Here is a 19,119-nt window from a genome sequence, read left to right on the forward strand (position 1 = left end):
CCAACCTACTGCACGCTCTTAGTCCCTCACTGTGGACTGCAGCAGCCTTCTGATGACGCCCCGGCCTCCAGCCTGTGCTCCAATCCACCAGTCACAAAACTGCTTGTTCTGTTTCCCCAGATACAGTGCTCAGTGTGTCTGCTCCACCTTGAGAATTCTGCGGACTCCTTCTGTGAAGCAGGTCCAACCCCACATTCCTAATATTCAAGCTTCTCCAGAATTTGGACTCTTACATACTCGTGTTTCTGTTTTGATACTATCACTTTAGCCCATCTGCCTGTCCCCTGCACATGCCATCATTTGTTCCTTCATCTGTCATTCCCTTGAATGCGAAACCGGCCCACCTCTTCGCACCACTGACCTCTGCCTGCCAAATCCTCCCTCCTCATCCTTCAGGGTCCACGTCACATGCTCCTCTCCTGCCAAGAACCATTCTCTAATTCCCCTCACGTTTCCCGTCCATGACAGTGCTTGTGATCTTTTTGTCTCTTCTGATATAATTCAACTTGATGCTGAATTGCCTAATGTCTTGACTTGTCCTTTTAGCGTGTGCATACATGTTCACCAGATTATAAGTTCCTAGAGAAATTTCTTTGGCATATATTTCTTTTAATATCTTCAGACTGCCTATATTCCAGTATAATAAGAACAAATGTTTATGTAGCGCCATAGTAGGTGACCCTCTCTGTTTTAAGTGCTCAACTCATTTAATTCTTAACAAGCTCTTTGAAATAGGTACTGTTTTTGCAAATGAGAAGACCGAAGCACCAAGACATTGAGTAACTTACCCAAGGTCATACAGCTAGTGAATACAAGAGCTGAGTTTCAAACGCAGGCAGTCTGGTGCCAGAGTCCACCTCTTAACCACCACGTTATGTGTAATGGCATAGTGGCCCTCGGTAATGCTTGTTGTGCTAGTTGCTGGAAAAATAAAAGAAAGAAATCGTTGTTTTCACACAAACATCCCATTTCCCAATTTTTCAAGAGAAATCCTCCCGAGCTCAATGTATACAGCAGATGTGTCTTCATAAAAATTCCAAGAAGAGGCTGTGTCAGTCATTTCCTACTCTTGTCCAGGTCAATAATTGTTCACTCCCAAACAGTGTAAGGCCACAGAAGAAGGTCAAGGTCAGGAGGGTCTTTGAAGTCCCCAAGACTTATTGCTAAATATTGGCTTTGCCTGTCCTTCATCTTCATGTTCGAAAATACAGAATAGTTCCAAATTGCTCATTTAAATATGTAAAGATAATGAAAACTGGTTCAACATGTTGCTTTGTACGTATTACTTTTTAAACCACATAAGTACAGAAAACCCTGATTATCCAAAGAAGAACTTGGCTTTTCATATTTGTGATCTGTTTTCTCCTTAGAACACCTTGCACAGAATATATCTAAATCACATCTGGAAACTTGCCAATACTTGAGAGAAGAGCTCCAGCAGATAACGTGGCAGACTTTTCTGCAGGAGGAGATAGAGAGCTACCAAAACAAGGTATACTCTGAAGAATTTTACCCAGGATTGAGGCAACGGTGGGAAGGGTGTTTATGCTAGAGATCTGATCAAGAACACAAACAGACTAGACAATGAATGTATTTCATCAGATATCAGATGTCTGTTTAAAAATCTGTCTCCTAGAGGGGCGCCTGGGTGTCTCAGTTGGTTAAGCATCCGACTTCGGCTCAAGTCATGATCTCACCATCCCTGAGTTCGAGCCCTGCGTCAGGCTCTGTGCTGCCAGCTCAGCTTTGGATTCTGTGTCTCACCTCTCTCCCCGCCCCTCCCTCTCTCACACTCTGTCTCTCTCTCACTCTCAAAAATAAATAAACATTAAAAAAAAATTTTTTTTAATCTTTCTCCTAGAGATGATCATCTACTTGGGGCTTTGTCTTACTGAGTGAGATGCCAGTGTGTGAAATTTCTGCAATAACAAACCGATTTTGTTGTGCTATGACTTTACACATATCTCCTATCATATGTCCATGGGAGCTGGAGGAAGCAGTGTCCAAAAGCCCAAATGAATTGAGATTTGTCCTGATATCACAGTGAAAGATTTCAAGCTCTGGAAGCTGATAGAAAATAATCTCAACCTCGTGTTTCCAGAGCACTAGAGAGTGTGTACAAAACAAGGTTTGGAAGCTATTGCCATAACTCCAGTGAACCTAGCAACGTGAGGCTGACAGAGAGCACTGCTTCTAGCCTTTTTCTTTACACACTCTGATCAACAAGCCCCCAGAATGGAAGGGCAGGGCTGGAGAAAGGGAAGTTTCAGTTATCCATTCTGGCGTGGGAAAGGGAAATGCTGTGGTTTTTCCTAATAATTATAGAAAGGTAGGGCTAGGAATGATGATAGAGATTATCCAGGCTAATCCTCCCCTGCATTTTACAAATGAGGAAACTAACAACCCTTAGCATATGGTGGGGGATTGAGAATATCAGGACTAGACCGTGACTCCTGGCTTCTAATGCAGTGTTTCCTTCACCCCCATCATATTGGTGGAAACAGTCTTAAACTAAGATGGGGGGAACACATGAGCAGTGTAACAGATCCAGGGTATAGATACCCTGTAACTAAAGAGTGGGTATGTAAAAGCAGGTAAACAGGAAAGGTTGAAGAACGGCAACACATCAGTTTGTTTGCCTTTGAGATAGCGGCCAACCAGTGTTACAAAGGGAAACCAGAAAGCAGTAAGAAACAGCAAGGCTTATGAAATGGGATTCAGAGTCAGAGATGCTGGGATTTGAATCCCAGCTCCAACACCTCCAGCTGTGAAACCTCTGTGACCATTCATGTCCATTTATGGGAAACGGAAAAATGTTCGTGGGGAAATGAAACAAGACAAAGGTGTCAGAAAGCATCTAGCTCAAAGCAGGTGCACAGTAAATGTAATTGACTCCCCTTTTCCTTCCCTTCCCCCAGTAAAGTGGTGTTAAATTCCCCAAGGTAAAATGATTGCTCAGAAGAAGATCCTACTGGGGCGCCTGGGTGGCTCAGTCGGTTAAGTGTCTGTCTCTTGATTTCGGCTCAGGTCACGATCTCACGGTTTGTGAGTTCAAGCCCTGCATTGGGCTCTGCACTGATGGTGCAGAGCCTGCTTGGGATTCTGTCTCCCTTTCTCTGCCCCTCCCCTGCTTGTGCTCTGTCTCTCTCAAAATAAATAAATAAACTTACAAAATAATAATAATAATAAAAAAAAGAAGATCCTACTTTGCTTCTCTCCGAGGCCCAAGGGTAAAGCAGTGGCATGTGTTGCTTTCCTGCCTCGTGTTTTCACCTGCTCATAACATCTTCCTCCCGTCCCTTTGCCACCAAGATGGTAAAAGAGGAACTGGAGGAAACGAGGGGGGCTTGGAAGCAGTCGTTAGAACCCAGATGTTCATTTTTAATCCTCTAGCTTTGTTTAATCCGTTTCCAAAGAAGGATTTTACAAAATACGAACAGTTAAAATGAGTGTGTCAAGGATATGGGTGACCGTGTATGTCAATGTGCTTCGCTTCTCAACAGCAGCGGGAGGTGATGTGGCAATTGTGTGCCATCAAAATCACGGAGGCTATACAGTATGTGGTGGAGTTTGCCAAACGCATTGATGGATTTATGGAACTGTGTCAAAATGATCAAATTGTGCTTCTCAAAGCAGGTATGTGCTTTCTGCAAGTGAATTTTGAGATCTCCTCCTAACCTGCTTTCACCCACTTATTAAAGAAATGCTTGGTAAGGAAGGTGTCGGGAACAGTTTTCCTCCAACGATGATAGCTCGGGTTTCTCTTAGCAGAAACTGAGTCCTTGTTAAAGGGTTTTGAGCTATCTGCGGAAAACACTGCCTCCATTTTGCTTCTCCTCTGAATGAAACAATTAATTTGAAGGACACCTGCGTTCCCCCATCTTATCATCACCTGTGTGTTTCGTTTCTCCCACTCCAGACTCTCGGGAGCGAACAGTAAGTTGTTAGGAAGGTTATTTGTGGCATTCAGAGGTACGCCCCTGGTTTTTTGGTTTGTTTTAATAAATAGGAATCAATACGTTTTCCCGGCAACTCTGAGACTCTGTAATGCAAGACAGAAGAATGCCAGAGAAGTAATTTGTAACTCCATCTGTCTTCAGGAATACAGGCCTTCATTAGCTTCAGCACACATCTTTAATTCCACTCGTGAACTTTGCCCCTTTAAACAGACAGCTGATGTGACAGGGAGCCGTTTGCCAAATACTGCCCCTGCTGCACTGAATCGCAAAGGGGGCTCTACATTCGTGCCTTCAAGCTAGATGAGTCTCCACCACGATAAAATAATCGACACCATTTCTGCCTTCGCTTAGGTTCTCTAGAGGTGGTGTTTATCAGAATGTGCCGTGCCTTCGACTCTCAGAACAACACCGTGTACTTTGATGGGAAATATGCTAGCCCCGATGTCTTCAAATCCTTGGGTAAGGAAACCTGGCTACTCTGTCTTTAAACTGGGGCCGTAGGAAAATGTGGGAACGCCGCCAAAGAGCTTTTGCATGGAATGGAGGCTGTTATTTGGAAACAAAAATGAAAGGATTTTATACTTCTGTTACTTTATAGTCAATGCAGAAAATGCACACATGTCTGTCTTACATTTAAAGGGTTAGCGTTTCATTTCATCTAGGTGGAAATCGAAGAAATTTATATTGTCTAACTTTCCAGTTCCCTTTTGGATTTTAAGAACCAGATTTTCAAAGGATACATTATTCACGTAAATGAGAGGATGTGATTTGATACATAAAATCAAGCAAATAGCTAAATGTCTGCCCTTTCCGTACTTCTCCAATAACAACCATTAATAAGAATGAAATGCAGATATCGTAGAAACAAAGTATTGCTAGGTGAAACTGTGACATGTACTATAAAAATTAATTAGTTTAGATTTCTATAATTTGAAGTGGGATGTAATCATTAAGAATGAAACGCTATCCAAGATAATGTTGTTAAATGATTTTAAAAACAGTTAAATGATAGAAGGTCTATGTACTTTAGTAAGGCCCATTGCCGTTTAAATATGTATACATAATATGCAAAACTGAACGAGTAGACACCAAACTTAACCAATCTCTTGAGGATGGGTTATTATTTTATGGGACTTCCACATTTTATGTTTTCAATTCTGTAATAGCTATAATGATTTTTACCACCATAATATGTCATTTGTTATCATTTTTAAGGGTGCTTTAGGTCAAATACAGTAGAAAACAGAAAGTCAGTGAATGTAATGTTTCAGTTAGATTGTGCCCATTCGAGTCTACCGGTTAAGATAGTGGGGTTCTGGGGGTGCCTGGGTGGCTCAGTCACTTAAGTGTCTGACTTCGGCTCAGGTCATGACCTCACTGTTCATGGGTTCAAGCCCTACATTGGACTCTGTTCTGACAGCTCAGAGCCTGGAGCCTGCTTCAGATTCTGTGTCTCCCTCTCTCTCTGCCCCTCTTCCTGCTCGCAGTCCGTCTCTCTTTCACTCTCTCTCAAAAATAAATAAAACTTTTTAAAAAATTAAAAGAAAAAAAAGATCACGGGTTCTGAAGTCGGGCCGACTGACTTTGAACTTCAGGCTGTTACTTCCTACCTGTATAACCTAAAGTGCATAATTCTTCTAGGTCTGTTTCCTTACCTCTAACATGGGGATAATAATCATAATACCTCTCTCACAGAGCTGTTGTAAAGCAGTAAGATACCTTTTAGAGTGGTGCTTAATGACGTAGTAACCTTGCAACAAAAGTCCACTGTCATTATTTTGGATGATGATGATGGTGTTGATAGTGATGATGGCTAAACAAATTTTTCTTTTGAGATTTCAAAAGAAATGTAGAAATGTTATTACTATCCCCATGGATTTTGAACTACTACATCCTTCTTCATCTTACTCTATGTTTTTCTCCTAGGATAATAACCAAAATCCTAAACTGTCTTTAACTTTGGCAGGTTGTGAAGACTTTATTAGCTTTGTATTTGAATTTGGAAAGAGTTTATGTTCTATGCACCTGACCGAAGATGAAATTGCATTATTTTCTGCATTTGTACTAATGTCAGCAGGTAAGAACCAAATGACAATGAAATGTCAGGTAAAGAATTCTTACAAGGTACATAACTTTTAATGGCTATAGAATATTGAGGTGCCTACAAAGAAAGGTTGCCACCCTTATTAAATCTAATCTTAAGTTTTTTTCAAATAACAACCCCACACACACACATGCACATGTATGTGTGTTTAAGACTTCGTGCCATTCTGAGAAAATCTTAAGAAATGAGAATTGACCTGAAATCATTATTACACTGTATGTTAACTAACTTGGATTTAAATAATATTTAAAAAAAAATTTTAAATGGAAGCGAAAATAATATAAAAAGCCGGGGGGGAGGGGGCAAAACATAAAAGACTCTTAAATGTAGAGCATATAGGGTTGCTGGAGGGGTTGTGGGTAGTGGGAAGGGCTAAATTGGCAAGAGGCATTAAGGAGGACACTCCTTGGGATGAGCACTGGGTATTATATGTAGGGAATGAACCACTGGATTCTACTCCTGAAATCATTATTGTACTATATGCTAACTAACTTGGATGTAAATTTTTTAAAAATTAAAAATATTTTAAAATCAAATTTAAAGAAAGAACGAAAAAAAAAATTTTTTTTAATGCGAATTGAATAAAACCCAGTCCATAATTAACCTCCTCATAACACAGGAAATGCTCTGGGAGAGAAGGGCTGCCCTTCTTAACACAAATCTTCGAGATAACATGGTTTTTAAAGCATCCTACTTTTTCTTAAGATTCTTTTGGATGTCACCCACAAGTTGACCTGAATTTATCTGTGTTTTCAACTAGTACTGCCTCTTGGGGATAATCTGCTTTGCAAATTTACTATCTTCTGTTTGGAATTCTTATACCTAAAGACTGCACATTAACAACCCTTCAGTTGTTTGGAATTCTCTTGACAATTTTAGTTGCCTTGGATTCTAAGGCAATTTTCTTATTTACCAGAAAGGCAGGCATAATTGCTATGAGTATTTTATCCAGAAATGTAATTATTAGAAAGATTTGAGCATCGAGGCACCTGGGTGGCTGTCGGTTGAGTGTCCGACATTGGCTCGGGTCATGATCTCATGGTTTGTGAGTTTGAGCCCCGCGTCAGGCTCTGTGCTGACGGCTCAGAGCCTGGAGCCTGCTTCGGACTCTGTGTCTCCCTCTCTCTCTGCCCCTCCCCTGCTCGTGCTATGTCTCTCTCTCTCAAAAATAAGTAAACATTAAAAAAAAATTTTAGAAAGATTTGAGCATCTGTGATGGTTTCGTTTGTCCTTCTGTGAATATGGCCTTCAATTTAAATGGCTATTCTTTTGGAAGGAGAGGACTCTCCCTTCATTTAAGTACCAGTAAAAATGGAAAGCTTTACCACTCGGTTTTATAGCTATCATAGATCAGTTTTCCATTGTTTTAGGAGCAAATTTTGAACAAGGAGTAAGACTGGCCTGTTGTTCTCTAACTCAGCACTGTGGTATAGTTGTGTCTAAGAGTCAGGAGGAATTGGGGTGTCCCGAGACCATGGAGGAGAAATACTAAGAAGTATCATTTTTCATGTGTAGATCGCTCATGGCTGCAGGAGAAGGTAAAGATTGAAAAACTGCAACAGAAAATTCAGTTAGCTCTTCAACATGTCCTGCAGAAGAATCACCGAGAAGATGGAATCCTAACAAAGGTAAGAGTAAAAGATGGTCTGGCTGGCATAGCCTGAATCATCCCTTGCCACAGATCTCGCTGCCAGCCACCTTTGGAAGTCATCTTACCAGACCCCAAAAGTATCTATAAGCAGTAGGCTACTGACAAGAAAGAAATGTCTCCACTTCAAAAAATTCCACTGGGCCAAAATTCAGGTTACGTTCTACCATCGTTGGTTATGAAGTATCCTGCAATAATAGGGCAATGGTAGAATTTTTTTTTAAGCATTTTAATACATTCTGGAAATCCTCCTTCTATTCCATCTAAGTTAGGCATAAAGCAGAGCTAATGTTCTGCATTGACATAAATTAGAGAAAGAATCTTTGAATTTAGAAGGAGGAAGTTATAAAGGACTAAAACAAGCAGGGTAATCACATAGTCTAATATTAGTTCTATTTCCATTACATTCATTCATAATCAACAGAAAGTGACTTGTATTTTCTTCATCAATTTCCCATTACTACCCTGTATTCCAAGCAGAAGGCTTCATTTTTGCTAATTATTACCTTTTGCAATAAAAATATAATTAGGATGTCAATTTAAAATACGTTAATATTCTTCAGTGCTAGTGCTTAGTGGTATATATTTGGTCTTAAAAAAAAATCAGCCCAATTCTTTCTTAGACTATTCTATGCATTTTATTGTTCAAGAAGATTGATTTGAGAGGTTTGGGTTTTTCTTCCTGCTTTCTCTTCTTTTCTCCCAATAGCTAAGTTCATACAGAGAGGGGAGGTTGGGGGTTAACTGCTGTTTTGTGTTTATTTTGCACCTCTTCAACAAGAGATTGAGGCAGGAATAGAAAATAGAAGAAGAGGTCTCTAGACTCGTACTTTCTTCTCCAACTTTTTGCCCCAAGGCAAGGGTACCATCAGGTTCTTTTATCATAGAGAGCACTGAACATGTGGACAAGATCCACGATCCGTGGAACATGCTTCTTAGGATTATTCTGGTTGAGCTGATACGTAGTGTGTATGGTGGTTTAGAGTTTTAAAAAAACGTGGTTTCAAGCTGTTACTATCTTCAGCTGGTAAATGGCTGATGCTGGGACTTCCGTCCAGGCCTTCTGACTCTTCTTTTTTTTTTTTTTTTTTTTTTTTTTTTATTTTACTCAGGGCCTTTTGCTCAGACCCAGAATTGCTTTGTTTCAGGCAAAGGGCTTTCCCAGAAGAAACTTGCTGTCACTGGAGTTGGCTAGTACTAGTGCTGCCTAAAATACGTGGGGGATGCCATCATCTCTAGTTGCAGTGACCTCACCTGCCCCTGACTACCTCCTTGTCCTCTTCTTTGTCACCAGATGTCTTCTTTCTCCACAGTGGCAGAGGGCAGGGTTGAGGACAGTAGAGCAGAAACCATGTTGGAATAGGAGGAGGAGGTGAGAGGCTTGGGTTCTCATCTCAACTCTGCCACTCTTGCTCGTGAACATCTTTTCGGGTTGTTATATTATTTGTCTTCAGAATTGTATTTCATGTATACTTGATACTCTACGATGTACCTAAAATGTGTTTTTACCAGTCTTCCTTATTGAAGAAGACGTAAGTCGCTTCAAGTGAGTTTCACTGTTATAAACAACATTGTAAAGATCATCCAGGTTCTCTGATTTGTGATGCTCATGTCTGTTCTCTCCTCACAACATGTCCTTTCTTCCACTTGCAGTTAATATGCAAGGTGTCTACGTTAAGAGCCTTATGTGGACGACATACAGAAAAGCTAATGGCATTTAAAGCAATATACCCAGACATTGTGCGACTTCATTTTCCTCCATTATACAAGGAGTTGTTCACTTCAGAATTTGAGCCAGCAATGCAAATCGATGGGTAAATGTATCACCTAAGCACTTCTAGAATGTCTGAAGTACAAACATGAAAAACAACAACAACAACAAATTAACCAAGACACTTTATATGGCCCTGCACAGACCTGGAGCGCCAACACACTGCACATCTTTTGGTGATCGGGGTCAGGCAAAGGAGGGGAAACAATGAAAACAAATAAAAGTTGAACTTGTTTTTCTCATGCATATGATTTCCATTATGCCTACAGATATGGACCCTTTTTCTGTCTCAACTTCTCAATCATTGACCTCTGTTTACAACTGAAGGAGGGTACTAAAGTCGGAGGATTTCCTTTTCTTGTAGCTCACTGCCCACAGACTTTCTGCAGAGTCACCAATCTGTCGGTAACAACAGAGAGTCCAGCAATAATCGGTGACTGGTGTGCATAGCGGAGGTTGCGGCATTATTTTGCACAACTTGCTCTCTGTTTCATGAAGGAAGTTTTTATTTTTCCACCGATTATTGCCAGTCAGCAGGATGGCATGAAAAGGGTCCATAGCACTAGCAACAATAGCATTATAATATATTACAGGGTAAATGGGCATGAAGACTATATATAGCTAAAAGAGATATTGTTTATATATTGTTTTAATTAATATAAAATGTAGTTACTGGTGTAGCTTTTCCTGTTGAATTGATAAGGCACTTTCATTTTGCACCTTTTTCTTTAAATTAAATGCTAGCGTGTTCACTGTCGTGTCGCATGTGCACCAGAAACACAAGTTTAACTGAGAAGGCTTGGAAGGTACGTCAGGAGGTATTTATGCTGCTGTTTACAAATTACTTTTAAAAGACTGGCTGGTCATATCTAGAAATCACGATGTGGATTATTATTTTTTTTTTTTTACACGTGAATTCGGAATTAGAACTCTACCTAAATTATACTTTGCTTCGTGGTAAGTTTAAGGGTAGATGTGTTTATGCTTCATACAAAGTTGAATGATCGATTGGTGCTATGGACTTACACCATCACGCACATTATTTTTAAAAAAGCTTTTTTAAATGCCACCTCATGGAGGCAGGGGAGAGAGGGGAGGCTCATTTTACACAATTCTATAGTTATATGGAGTCCATCTCAACTTGGAACTCTTAATGCTTTGAGAACAAATCAGTAACCCAAATATTTATTGGAATTCAGCTTTTATTATAAGAAGGACCCAAAGATTATATCTGGAGCAAATACACACTCCCCATGTGAGGACATGAAGCATTTACTTTGTGAATGATTATGTTCTTGGTATAATCTAGGAACCCTAAGAGGATATCTCAGAGTAAACTAGTTCTAGACTAGCTGCCTCTAGATGCTATAATTCTAGAATATTGCTCTCCATAGCTCACAGACCCTGGATAGAGGGGCGAGAGAGGCATGCAGTGCAGAACCAGTTTCTCTTACTTAAATATGAAATATTTTAAGCATTCAAAGTGAAGTTGATGTTAAGCTGCAAACATTTACTCTTGTATTTATCTTCACTAGAAAACTGTGGACTGTAATTTATTTTATTAAATATTTAGAAGATTGTTTGGCTTTTGTGTTCAGGTGAGAAATATTGAATGTTCTTGTTTAATTTCATGTTTTGGGGTTTTTTTTTATTTTAATAATTCCCAGGGGGGAAGGGAAAATGAACAGTCTGATATACAGGTGTGCATATTTGAAAAAATAAGTGCCCTTTAGAAATGTAGGCATTTAGAAGATGATTTTAGTCACCCTGGGGGTAGGATTCAAACTTGTGGTCTGACATCAAAGACCACGTTTGTACAGAAAAGGAAATATCTTCCCATAGCATAAAGGTGGGAGTGTCCAGGCAGCCCTTTATAGCAGAGAAAGTGTCTCTACCACCAGGGTCCCTCCTGAATCCTGATGTCACGTGGATAACAGCATGGGCTTCCCAGAGCCCGATACTCTGGCTTTAACTCCACTGATTTTCTGACTTGTTTCCTGAGGGATTTGGAGAAGAGGAAGGGATTATTCACACAAAAGTGTGTATGAAGCCTAAATAACATCTTAAATTTTTTTTTCAAAAATATAGTAAGGGTTTAACCATAAATAGAAGACGCAAGTAATATTTACTTAAATTTCTTACAAGTATATAAAACTTTATGTGAGTGTTTATACAGAGAGGTTAACTATCAGCATATAGTATTTATATTTGGGCAAGAAGGGTTAAATCAAAATTTTAATTTAAATAAGCATAGTTCCTGTAAGGATCAATAGTATTTATACTCTGAAAAGAGTACCACGTTTAGTTCAGTTATTTATTTGTCCATCTTTTTTCCTATTATTTCTCTTGTGGGGGAAAATGGTATGGTATTGTTTTTTGGGGTGGTTTTTTTTTTGGTTTGTTTTTTGGTTTTTTGTCATTCTGATTCACTAAATTTGGGGGTGGTTTGATTAAAGTATATTAACTTCTTTTTAACCAAAGCTTTCTGAATATGACCAGCCTCAGGTGCTAGCGCATTAAAGAGCAACTAAACCTAATTCCAGTGTCCACTTGTGAAATGAAAAGAGCTAATTGAACTTCTCTAAGGGTGAGAGAGAGCATAATGTTGAGCTTAAAAGAAATTCCTTTTCCCAGAAGGGATTTTGCATGTACCAAATGCAAAAAAAAAAAAAAAAAAAAAAAAAGATGCTTAATCTCAATAGTAGTCCCACCATGGTGACATTGCTTTTAGAGTAAACCAAGATACATTGACATGATGCTGCTACCAGATCTTTCTGAAAGAAAAGCAAGGTGAGGATTTTAAGAGCAAAGTACATTGACAGTGTACGGACAGAGCAGGAGAGGTGTGCTCGGTGAACAGAGGGAACAACTATTATTTGGATAAAAGTTGGGATCTGAAGTTAAACAAATTCAGTTTTAAAAAGTGAAGTTCAGAAAAGGATGTGAAAAACTTTGCATTTTTATTTTCTTTCTTACTATAGAAACACCTGTGTGATGACACAAAATACTTGGTGATACAGAACAATTATTCTTAAGAGTGCTTATAAACTAAAGTTTCCTAAACTAAAATATCCAGTAGTCTTTGAAAGATTGGAATCACATCATTGTTATCCCAGCTGCTATGTCTTGTATACAGTTTTTCATATAAGGTACGTAAGGCTTTTGTACAAAGCCCGAATACCTTTGGTTACAATGGTGTCAAATGATTGCATTATACTCTGGAGAACCTGGCCTTGGTCACAATGAAAACAAAAGTGCAGATGAAAGTGCTTTTTTGGACAGTTTGCAAATTGTGTTAAAGCTATGGATTTTTTTTTTAAGTGTTCAGCATCCTAATTTGCGTTAAAGCTATGGATTTTTAAAAAAAAGTCTTCAGCATCCTAATTCACCCTTCCTAATTTAAGGAAAATATGACTTATGGCACTGCTTCTAAGTTTGGTTGTTCTTTATAGTGTGGATACCCGGATCTCTGTGAGTGTATGGGGGTGGGCTGAGGGCCAGGGAGGAGGGAGTATGTGTGGGTGGGTGTGTATGCAGGTGTGGGTGTGGTTTTCGTGTGTATGATGTGCGTGTGTCGGACCGCTTCTAGGCTACTAAGTGTCAATGGAAAAGAAAATGTATTCAAAATACTTAAATCAAAACTAGAAGATGGGGGAAAAAATGACTTATTCTATACAAAGCCTTGTCTGGACCACTTTAGAGAGACTTCTATTTTTTTAACCCTTCTATAAATATTTGATGGCACTTGAAATATTCCTGCAATAAAATGTGATTTGTGTAAAGAAAAAAAAAAGATTTTGTAATGTGAAACAAAGAAAGAAAGTAATGTAATTTTCTAAAAAAAAAAATACAAACAAACAAACTTTGTATTATTTTCTTGATGGAATTTGTCTATCTGTCTTTGGGAAACTTTTTATTTCATTGAATGTGCCATAGTAGAAATATGTGTTTTTAGTTTTAGACTAAGGAATAGCTGTTTGTGTTCCGACATTCCAAAATGCAAAACAACCTAGTGGAATCTTGAATGAAAAGGTTTAAGTAGGATGTAAGCTTCTCTCATTGTTGCTTTTTTGCACATGTTCTCCATTCCTCTCTAGTGCAATATGTACATAGAGCACTTGCGGGTGTACCTTGATCCCTCAGGGAAAAAATACATATTTGTACAGTTTTGGTTTGTTTTGGGTTTTTTTTTTTTTTTGGTTGGTTTTTTTTGTTTTGTTTTGTTTTTGGGTTGTTTTTTTTGTTTTGTTTTGGTATGGTTTGGTTTTTTTTGCCTTTTGTTTTTGGCTAAGGAATGTCGATTGAATCACTTGTTATTGTTGAGGGGCAGCCAGATAATAATCCTAAAGCCACTGTTTTCAAACATTGATTGTTTAAATCACGTGTCCTTCCAGTGCTATTATTTTAAGGTAATAATAATAAAAAAAAGTTATTTTCTGACAGTTCTTTGTGCTGATTGGTGGAAAAAAAAAGGGTAAATAAGCACCTTATGATTGACTTACTGTGAATGACAATCCATCTTGATATCAACAATAGAAACCCTATCACTTTGGAGTTGGGGTTAAGAGTCAGAAACAATGTGCTCAGGGATCTCCTAAAACTCTTCAAACAGGGTGGCCAGTACTACTGGGACAAATTGTGTTTTTTATTATTAATAATAGTGATAATAATGCTATCCCTCAAGGCACAAGTGAACTGTGTAGGACTGCGTGTGCGTGCGTGTAAACTCTTCACTATCGTCTTGTTTTGTTGAGTTCAAAATGTATGTGTTCTTCAGTCTTGTGTGGTTAAAAACATGGAATAACTTCCAAAGCAGTACTTCACAAGATACATTAATAGGCGATATACCAACAGGGAGTATCACTTCAAGTGCATTTCCACATACTCCATTTACCTTTCTCTAATAATTAAACCATCCATGATAAATATATTCATAGCATTATATATTAGGAACTATTTCAAAGTCTACATGGTGTGCAAAAAATTGTTGAAACCACTCATGAGATGAGAGCCTGCTTATTGGTGCAGTGAAACAGGTGAAAGTTTGAACAAGTCTTTTCAAATGCTAGCAAATAACTTATTTTAATTGTGTTCTCCAGAAGCAAACCAAAAAATCCCTCTATGTAACACCATTCTTTTACTTCCACATTTATAGTTTTCATCCGTTGAATTAATACAGAGCTAATGTTTAAAGACAATATAGCAGCACCACAAGCCAGCTTTTAGGTTACGTTGGACATTTTTGAACTGGAGCGTCGCTCTTATGTTTCCTTGCATTATTTTTCATAAGGTCAGTGAACCTCAGTATACTGTTGGCTTTGATTCTTCCATACCTGGAATACACATTCAGAAGAAGTTTTACATATTTTCTTACTCCCATAGCAGAGTATAATTTGGGAAAACTTTCCATGTTGTTTAGATGAAAAAGAAACTTTGACCTTGTTGGTTTTGATATTAAAGACTATGGAACATGGCAGAAATCTCTGTCTCTCCCTGTCTCTCTCTCTTACTCTCTCTGCCTATATATATGTATACACACACACATACATATAGGTATATATACATACACATATACATATATACATACATATGCATATATATAATCACACACAGGTTATTGACGTTTTCACATACTGTATCATGTGATTGCCACTTCTTACTTATAAAGATATGATACAACAGAACCCTATGAAAACAACTTTATACTATGGATCAGATTAACAAATGTAATTGCAATAGTAAATCTTGATCTGTTGCTAATGTCTGTAATACAAGTCTTCGTTCTATCTCTAAACACTAGTATTATTAAAGAGGTGCCACCAGATTTGATTTTTTATTAAAGAGGCCTTCCTATTATTATTCTTGAGGTATGAGAAGGTGGCAGATTTGTAAATGTCTTTACATAGCAATCGGTTTCACTTCTGGGTCTGTTGCTTGTTTGTGTGAGATCAGTTTTGTCAGGCTCTCAGAATAATTTTTAAAATAATCCAGAAGCCTGGCTTTATACCAAGGAAACATCACAGATAGAGGGATCTCCGTGTTTAACCAGACCCTCAGATCTTAGAGCAATAAACACATTCATTCAGTCATTTACTTACTTACAAATGAATGACAGAATATTCAGTCCAAATAGAGATGTTTTTTCAGCAATGCAACATAAAATGGAGTCTTGTGTTGAGAAACTGAACATGAATATTTTAAATAGATGCCTATAGAATCTGTGTTTGCTGTTTACATTTAGTGTGTTTGCCACATTTCCTTTTACTTCTTTCCTTCTAAGGACTAATGAAAGACAGCTTGCTACTAGCATTGACACACTGCACACGCCATTATGTTGTTCTCTAAGAGCAACTAAACTCTCTCCAATGTCTGTGTGTTTCCTTTTCACTCATTATGACTTTAATGTGGATGAATACCATTTCTAGGAACTTGGTTATTATTAAACAGATTGCATATGTAAATGCAGATAATTCTTGAGCAATATAGTGAATATGATTTCACACACAAAAAATCCATATGTACTGTACACATCTTCCTGAATCCGAAATTCTCTTCTTATCCACAGTGGTTTGAAATCTCATATAAAACAGTGGTAAATTTTAAACGTTAGGACATTAGCTGGCTGCTTCTTTAAATGTACCTGTATTGTCTGCCTGCTCCTTTTGTGGAGATGTGTTTTTGTATTGGATGTTTGGGCCAATGGGAGGCTTCAAGCTACAACATATTTTCCCAGTTTAAATATATTTAACATATGACAAACCCCAGACAAGGCTTTTAATATGTATAAAGAACTGCAGTGTTAGGTGGTTTATTTGCAAACCGTTTTCAATGTTGTCCATTTTTATGGCACCTTTAACGATATTCTTGTTTCCAAAGTACAAAAAAAAAAAAATAGGTTAAATAATCTAGCCATAACTGAATGTCAAGCAATAAAACAAATGACTTTTGTGCATAGACTTAAAAAAATACAAATTTTAGACATCTGCATGTAAATGCAATCTCTTGTTTACTGCTTTCTTCAACTTGAGCAATTGATTCCTTATTTACTATTAACTTAAGAACTTGTAATGGCCTGTAAACATTTTCTCTCTTACTCTTCTTTCAAATTTACCTTTGTCCCTGCTTTTAAGTCATAATATTTAATGTTGTTCTGCACATCTCTATACAGTTAACTTTTTGGCTTTCATTCTGTATAGATAAGAAAATGTTATATTATAAACAGCCTACTCAGTGCAAATATTTATCTGTTTATCAAATCCACAATATGCTGTATAATACTGGTTTTACTATATAATCTATTTTAGACATAGCTGTTTAGAACTAGAGTGTGCTATTTTTGTGTTTTTCTGATGTGTGGTGCTAGATAAGTTACTTTTGTGAACAACAAAAAAATCCCTTTTATTCCTAGACAATACCACCTTTGGGTCTTGTTAATTTCACTGAGTATAACTATATATTTGTATATATATACATATATATATATATATATCTACCTGTTCCCACTGGCAGCTGTATCAGAGTGCTGGATTTGGGACATGCTTTTCTCTTTAAATACATAATATCATTATATAAATTATTCTAGAGTGTATTTAATTAGGATAAAATTACTTCCTTAGTATGGATATTTGACATCTATAGGGTGAATTTGTTTATAAATATGGATATATGAAAATTTATTAGCATTTACTTTATGTTTGCTACTTGGCTTTATACCGTATCTCCTGAGATGAGAAATAATTTGCCAGGCCTTCAAGATCCTAAAGAAACACTCTAGTTTAATGGAGTAATACTTTTGTTTTTTCTTACGAAGGAATTATATTATTGGCACCTGACAGAGTTGTGTACTTAGCTCCTATTATAGATGATAGGCATTTATATAAAATATCCTTGGTGGCTTGATAGCAGAAACTTTCCCCTCCTACCTGAGCCATGGGAAGCATAGAGATGTCCACTATCATGGCAGAACATGGGCCATAAAGCAAATTTGACAAGAGATGTTCTGTTTTAATATGACCTCAACCAGTTCCATGAACTGAGTGAAAGACCTTCACTTTAAAACTCTTTCACCTGTTCTCCCAAGACCTATTGGCATTCTTACAAATCAAAGTATATCAAATATCTGACTAAGGATGTAGTTAACCTTATTAAATATTGATTAGAATTGTTCTGTAATATTACTGAATTTGTAAGATCTTTAGCAAAGATTTTTGAGCAATTTATAAATATAGAGCAAATGTTTCTGTTTACTGCACTTTTTGTAATTGAAGGTAATAAATTCTCAAGCCATGGTTATTGGCTTCCGTGCACTGCATATTTACCCACAATTCTAGACATTTTCCATTTTTATGGAAGAGTTGCTGTTACCTTAATTATAAATGCAATCATGTGGTTAATGAGAGCGAATGCTAAGAGTTAACCTTTTAAAGTGAATTGGCTACAGTTTAGGGAGAAATCTCTTTTAAATACAAATCACGTCATTCCTTATTGCTTCATGTAGAGATTGAAACCTGTTTTTGTTTTGTTTTGTTTCGTTTTGTTTTTCAGCACCATTTAGCATCCTAAACTTCCTGAGGGTAGAGATTGTATCTCTTCGCGTCTACACAATGGCCAGCACACGTCAGCATTTGATAACTGTTAAATGACAAGTGTGCCCAAATTAAAACTTTTTCCTGGGATTTTTTTTTTTTTTTGGTAAATTTATAAAGTATGTCAAGCCTTATGGTTAACACTTTCTTCTACAACCAAGTAATAAAGCCACATTTAAAAAGACCACATGAAATGCTGATTCTAATTGTGTGTAGGTCTTAAGGATTAAGCACACAAATGTCACAAAACTCTGTGAGTAACAAACTCAGCCTTCTGTAAATATACATGCAAGTTTGGAAACAGTAATACTGTACCTATAAATATATGCTGTCTGTTTTGTGTACAGTATGTAAAAACTCCTTTTCTGCCACACTAAAAATGCAAGCCATTTACGGGAATCCTAAAAACAGTATTGTACTAAAACTTTGCTAATGATCTTTATTAGAGGATCATCCAACTTTTCACTTACATTGGGTTTTCTTTTCAATTCACTCTTACGGTAGTCTGCTTATTTCCAGCTGTTTGTTATTTTATTGAGTCCTCAATTTAAAAAAAAAATATTTTGATTCATTTTGTAAATACAAGCTGTAAAAAAAAAGAGAGATTTAATGTTGTCTTTTAAATACTCCGATTTTCATTCTAATATGAATGTTGTTATATTGTACTTAGAAACTGTACCTTTAATATTACATTACCTTTATTAAAAGTGCATTGAACACATCAATTTTAGATGTGCTTTATGTACTGTTATCCTATAATAAAACTTCAGCTTCTAATGGAACACTTGCCTGTTTTTCTTCTTTTTTCTTGGTTATTGAGTTGCATTGAGTTCGCTGGCTCACATTTTGTCTCCAGAAAATGGACCAGAAGAATCTTGCTATTCAAAGTGCCATCCATAGATCATTCGCACTGGCATCACCTGCAACCTTGACCTTACTAGAAATGCAGGATTCTAGGCACCTTCCCAGACCTACTAAGTCAGAATCTGCATTTTTACAAGATCCCCAGGTGATTGGTTTGCAAATTAAAGTTTGAGCAGTACTGGTCTGTA

The 19,119-nt window shown here is 37.4% G+C and overlaps 1 protein-coding gene across 2 annotated transcripts in view; it reads left to right on the forward strand.

Annotated features, from left to right (window-relative positions):
- Window positions 1–13,702, forward strand: part of RORA (RAR related orphan receptor A) — a 98,594-nt gene extending 84,892 nt beyond the window's left edge. The window contains exons 5-10 of one of the 2 annotated variants that reach the window (XM_047075026.1): window positions 1,371–1,492; window positions 3,504–3,636; window positions 4,311–4,418; window positions 5,926–6,036; window positions 7,579–7,691; window positions 9,365–13,702. In XM_047075026.1, coding sequence (XP_046930982.1) covers window positions 1,371–1,492; window positions 3,504–3,636; window positions 4,311–4,418; window positions 5,926–6,036; window positions 7,579–7,691; window positions 9,365–9,529 — 752 coding nt within the window. In that variant the 3' untranslated portion in view covers window positions 9,530–13,702. The remainder of the gene's footprint in view (window positions 1–1,370; window positions 1,493–3,503; window positions 3,637–4,310; window positions 4,419–5,925; window positions 6,037–7,578; window positions 7,692–9,364) is intronic. The other variant, XM_047075027.1, reaches the window with a different exon arrangement.
- Window positions 13,703–19,119: the final 5,417 nt, after the last annotated feature.

The sequence above is a fragment of the Lynx rufus genome, unplaced genomic scaffold, assembly GCF_022079265.1.
Source record: "Lynx rufus isolate CCGP_SWC_20201006 ecotype Redwood Valley unplaced genomic scaffold, mLynRuf1.p SCAF_13, whole genome shotgun sequence".
NCBI classification, from domain to species: Eukaryota; Metazoa; Chordata; class Mammalia; order Carnivora; family Felidae; genus Lynx; species Lynx rufus.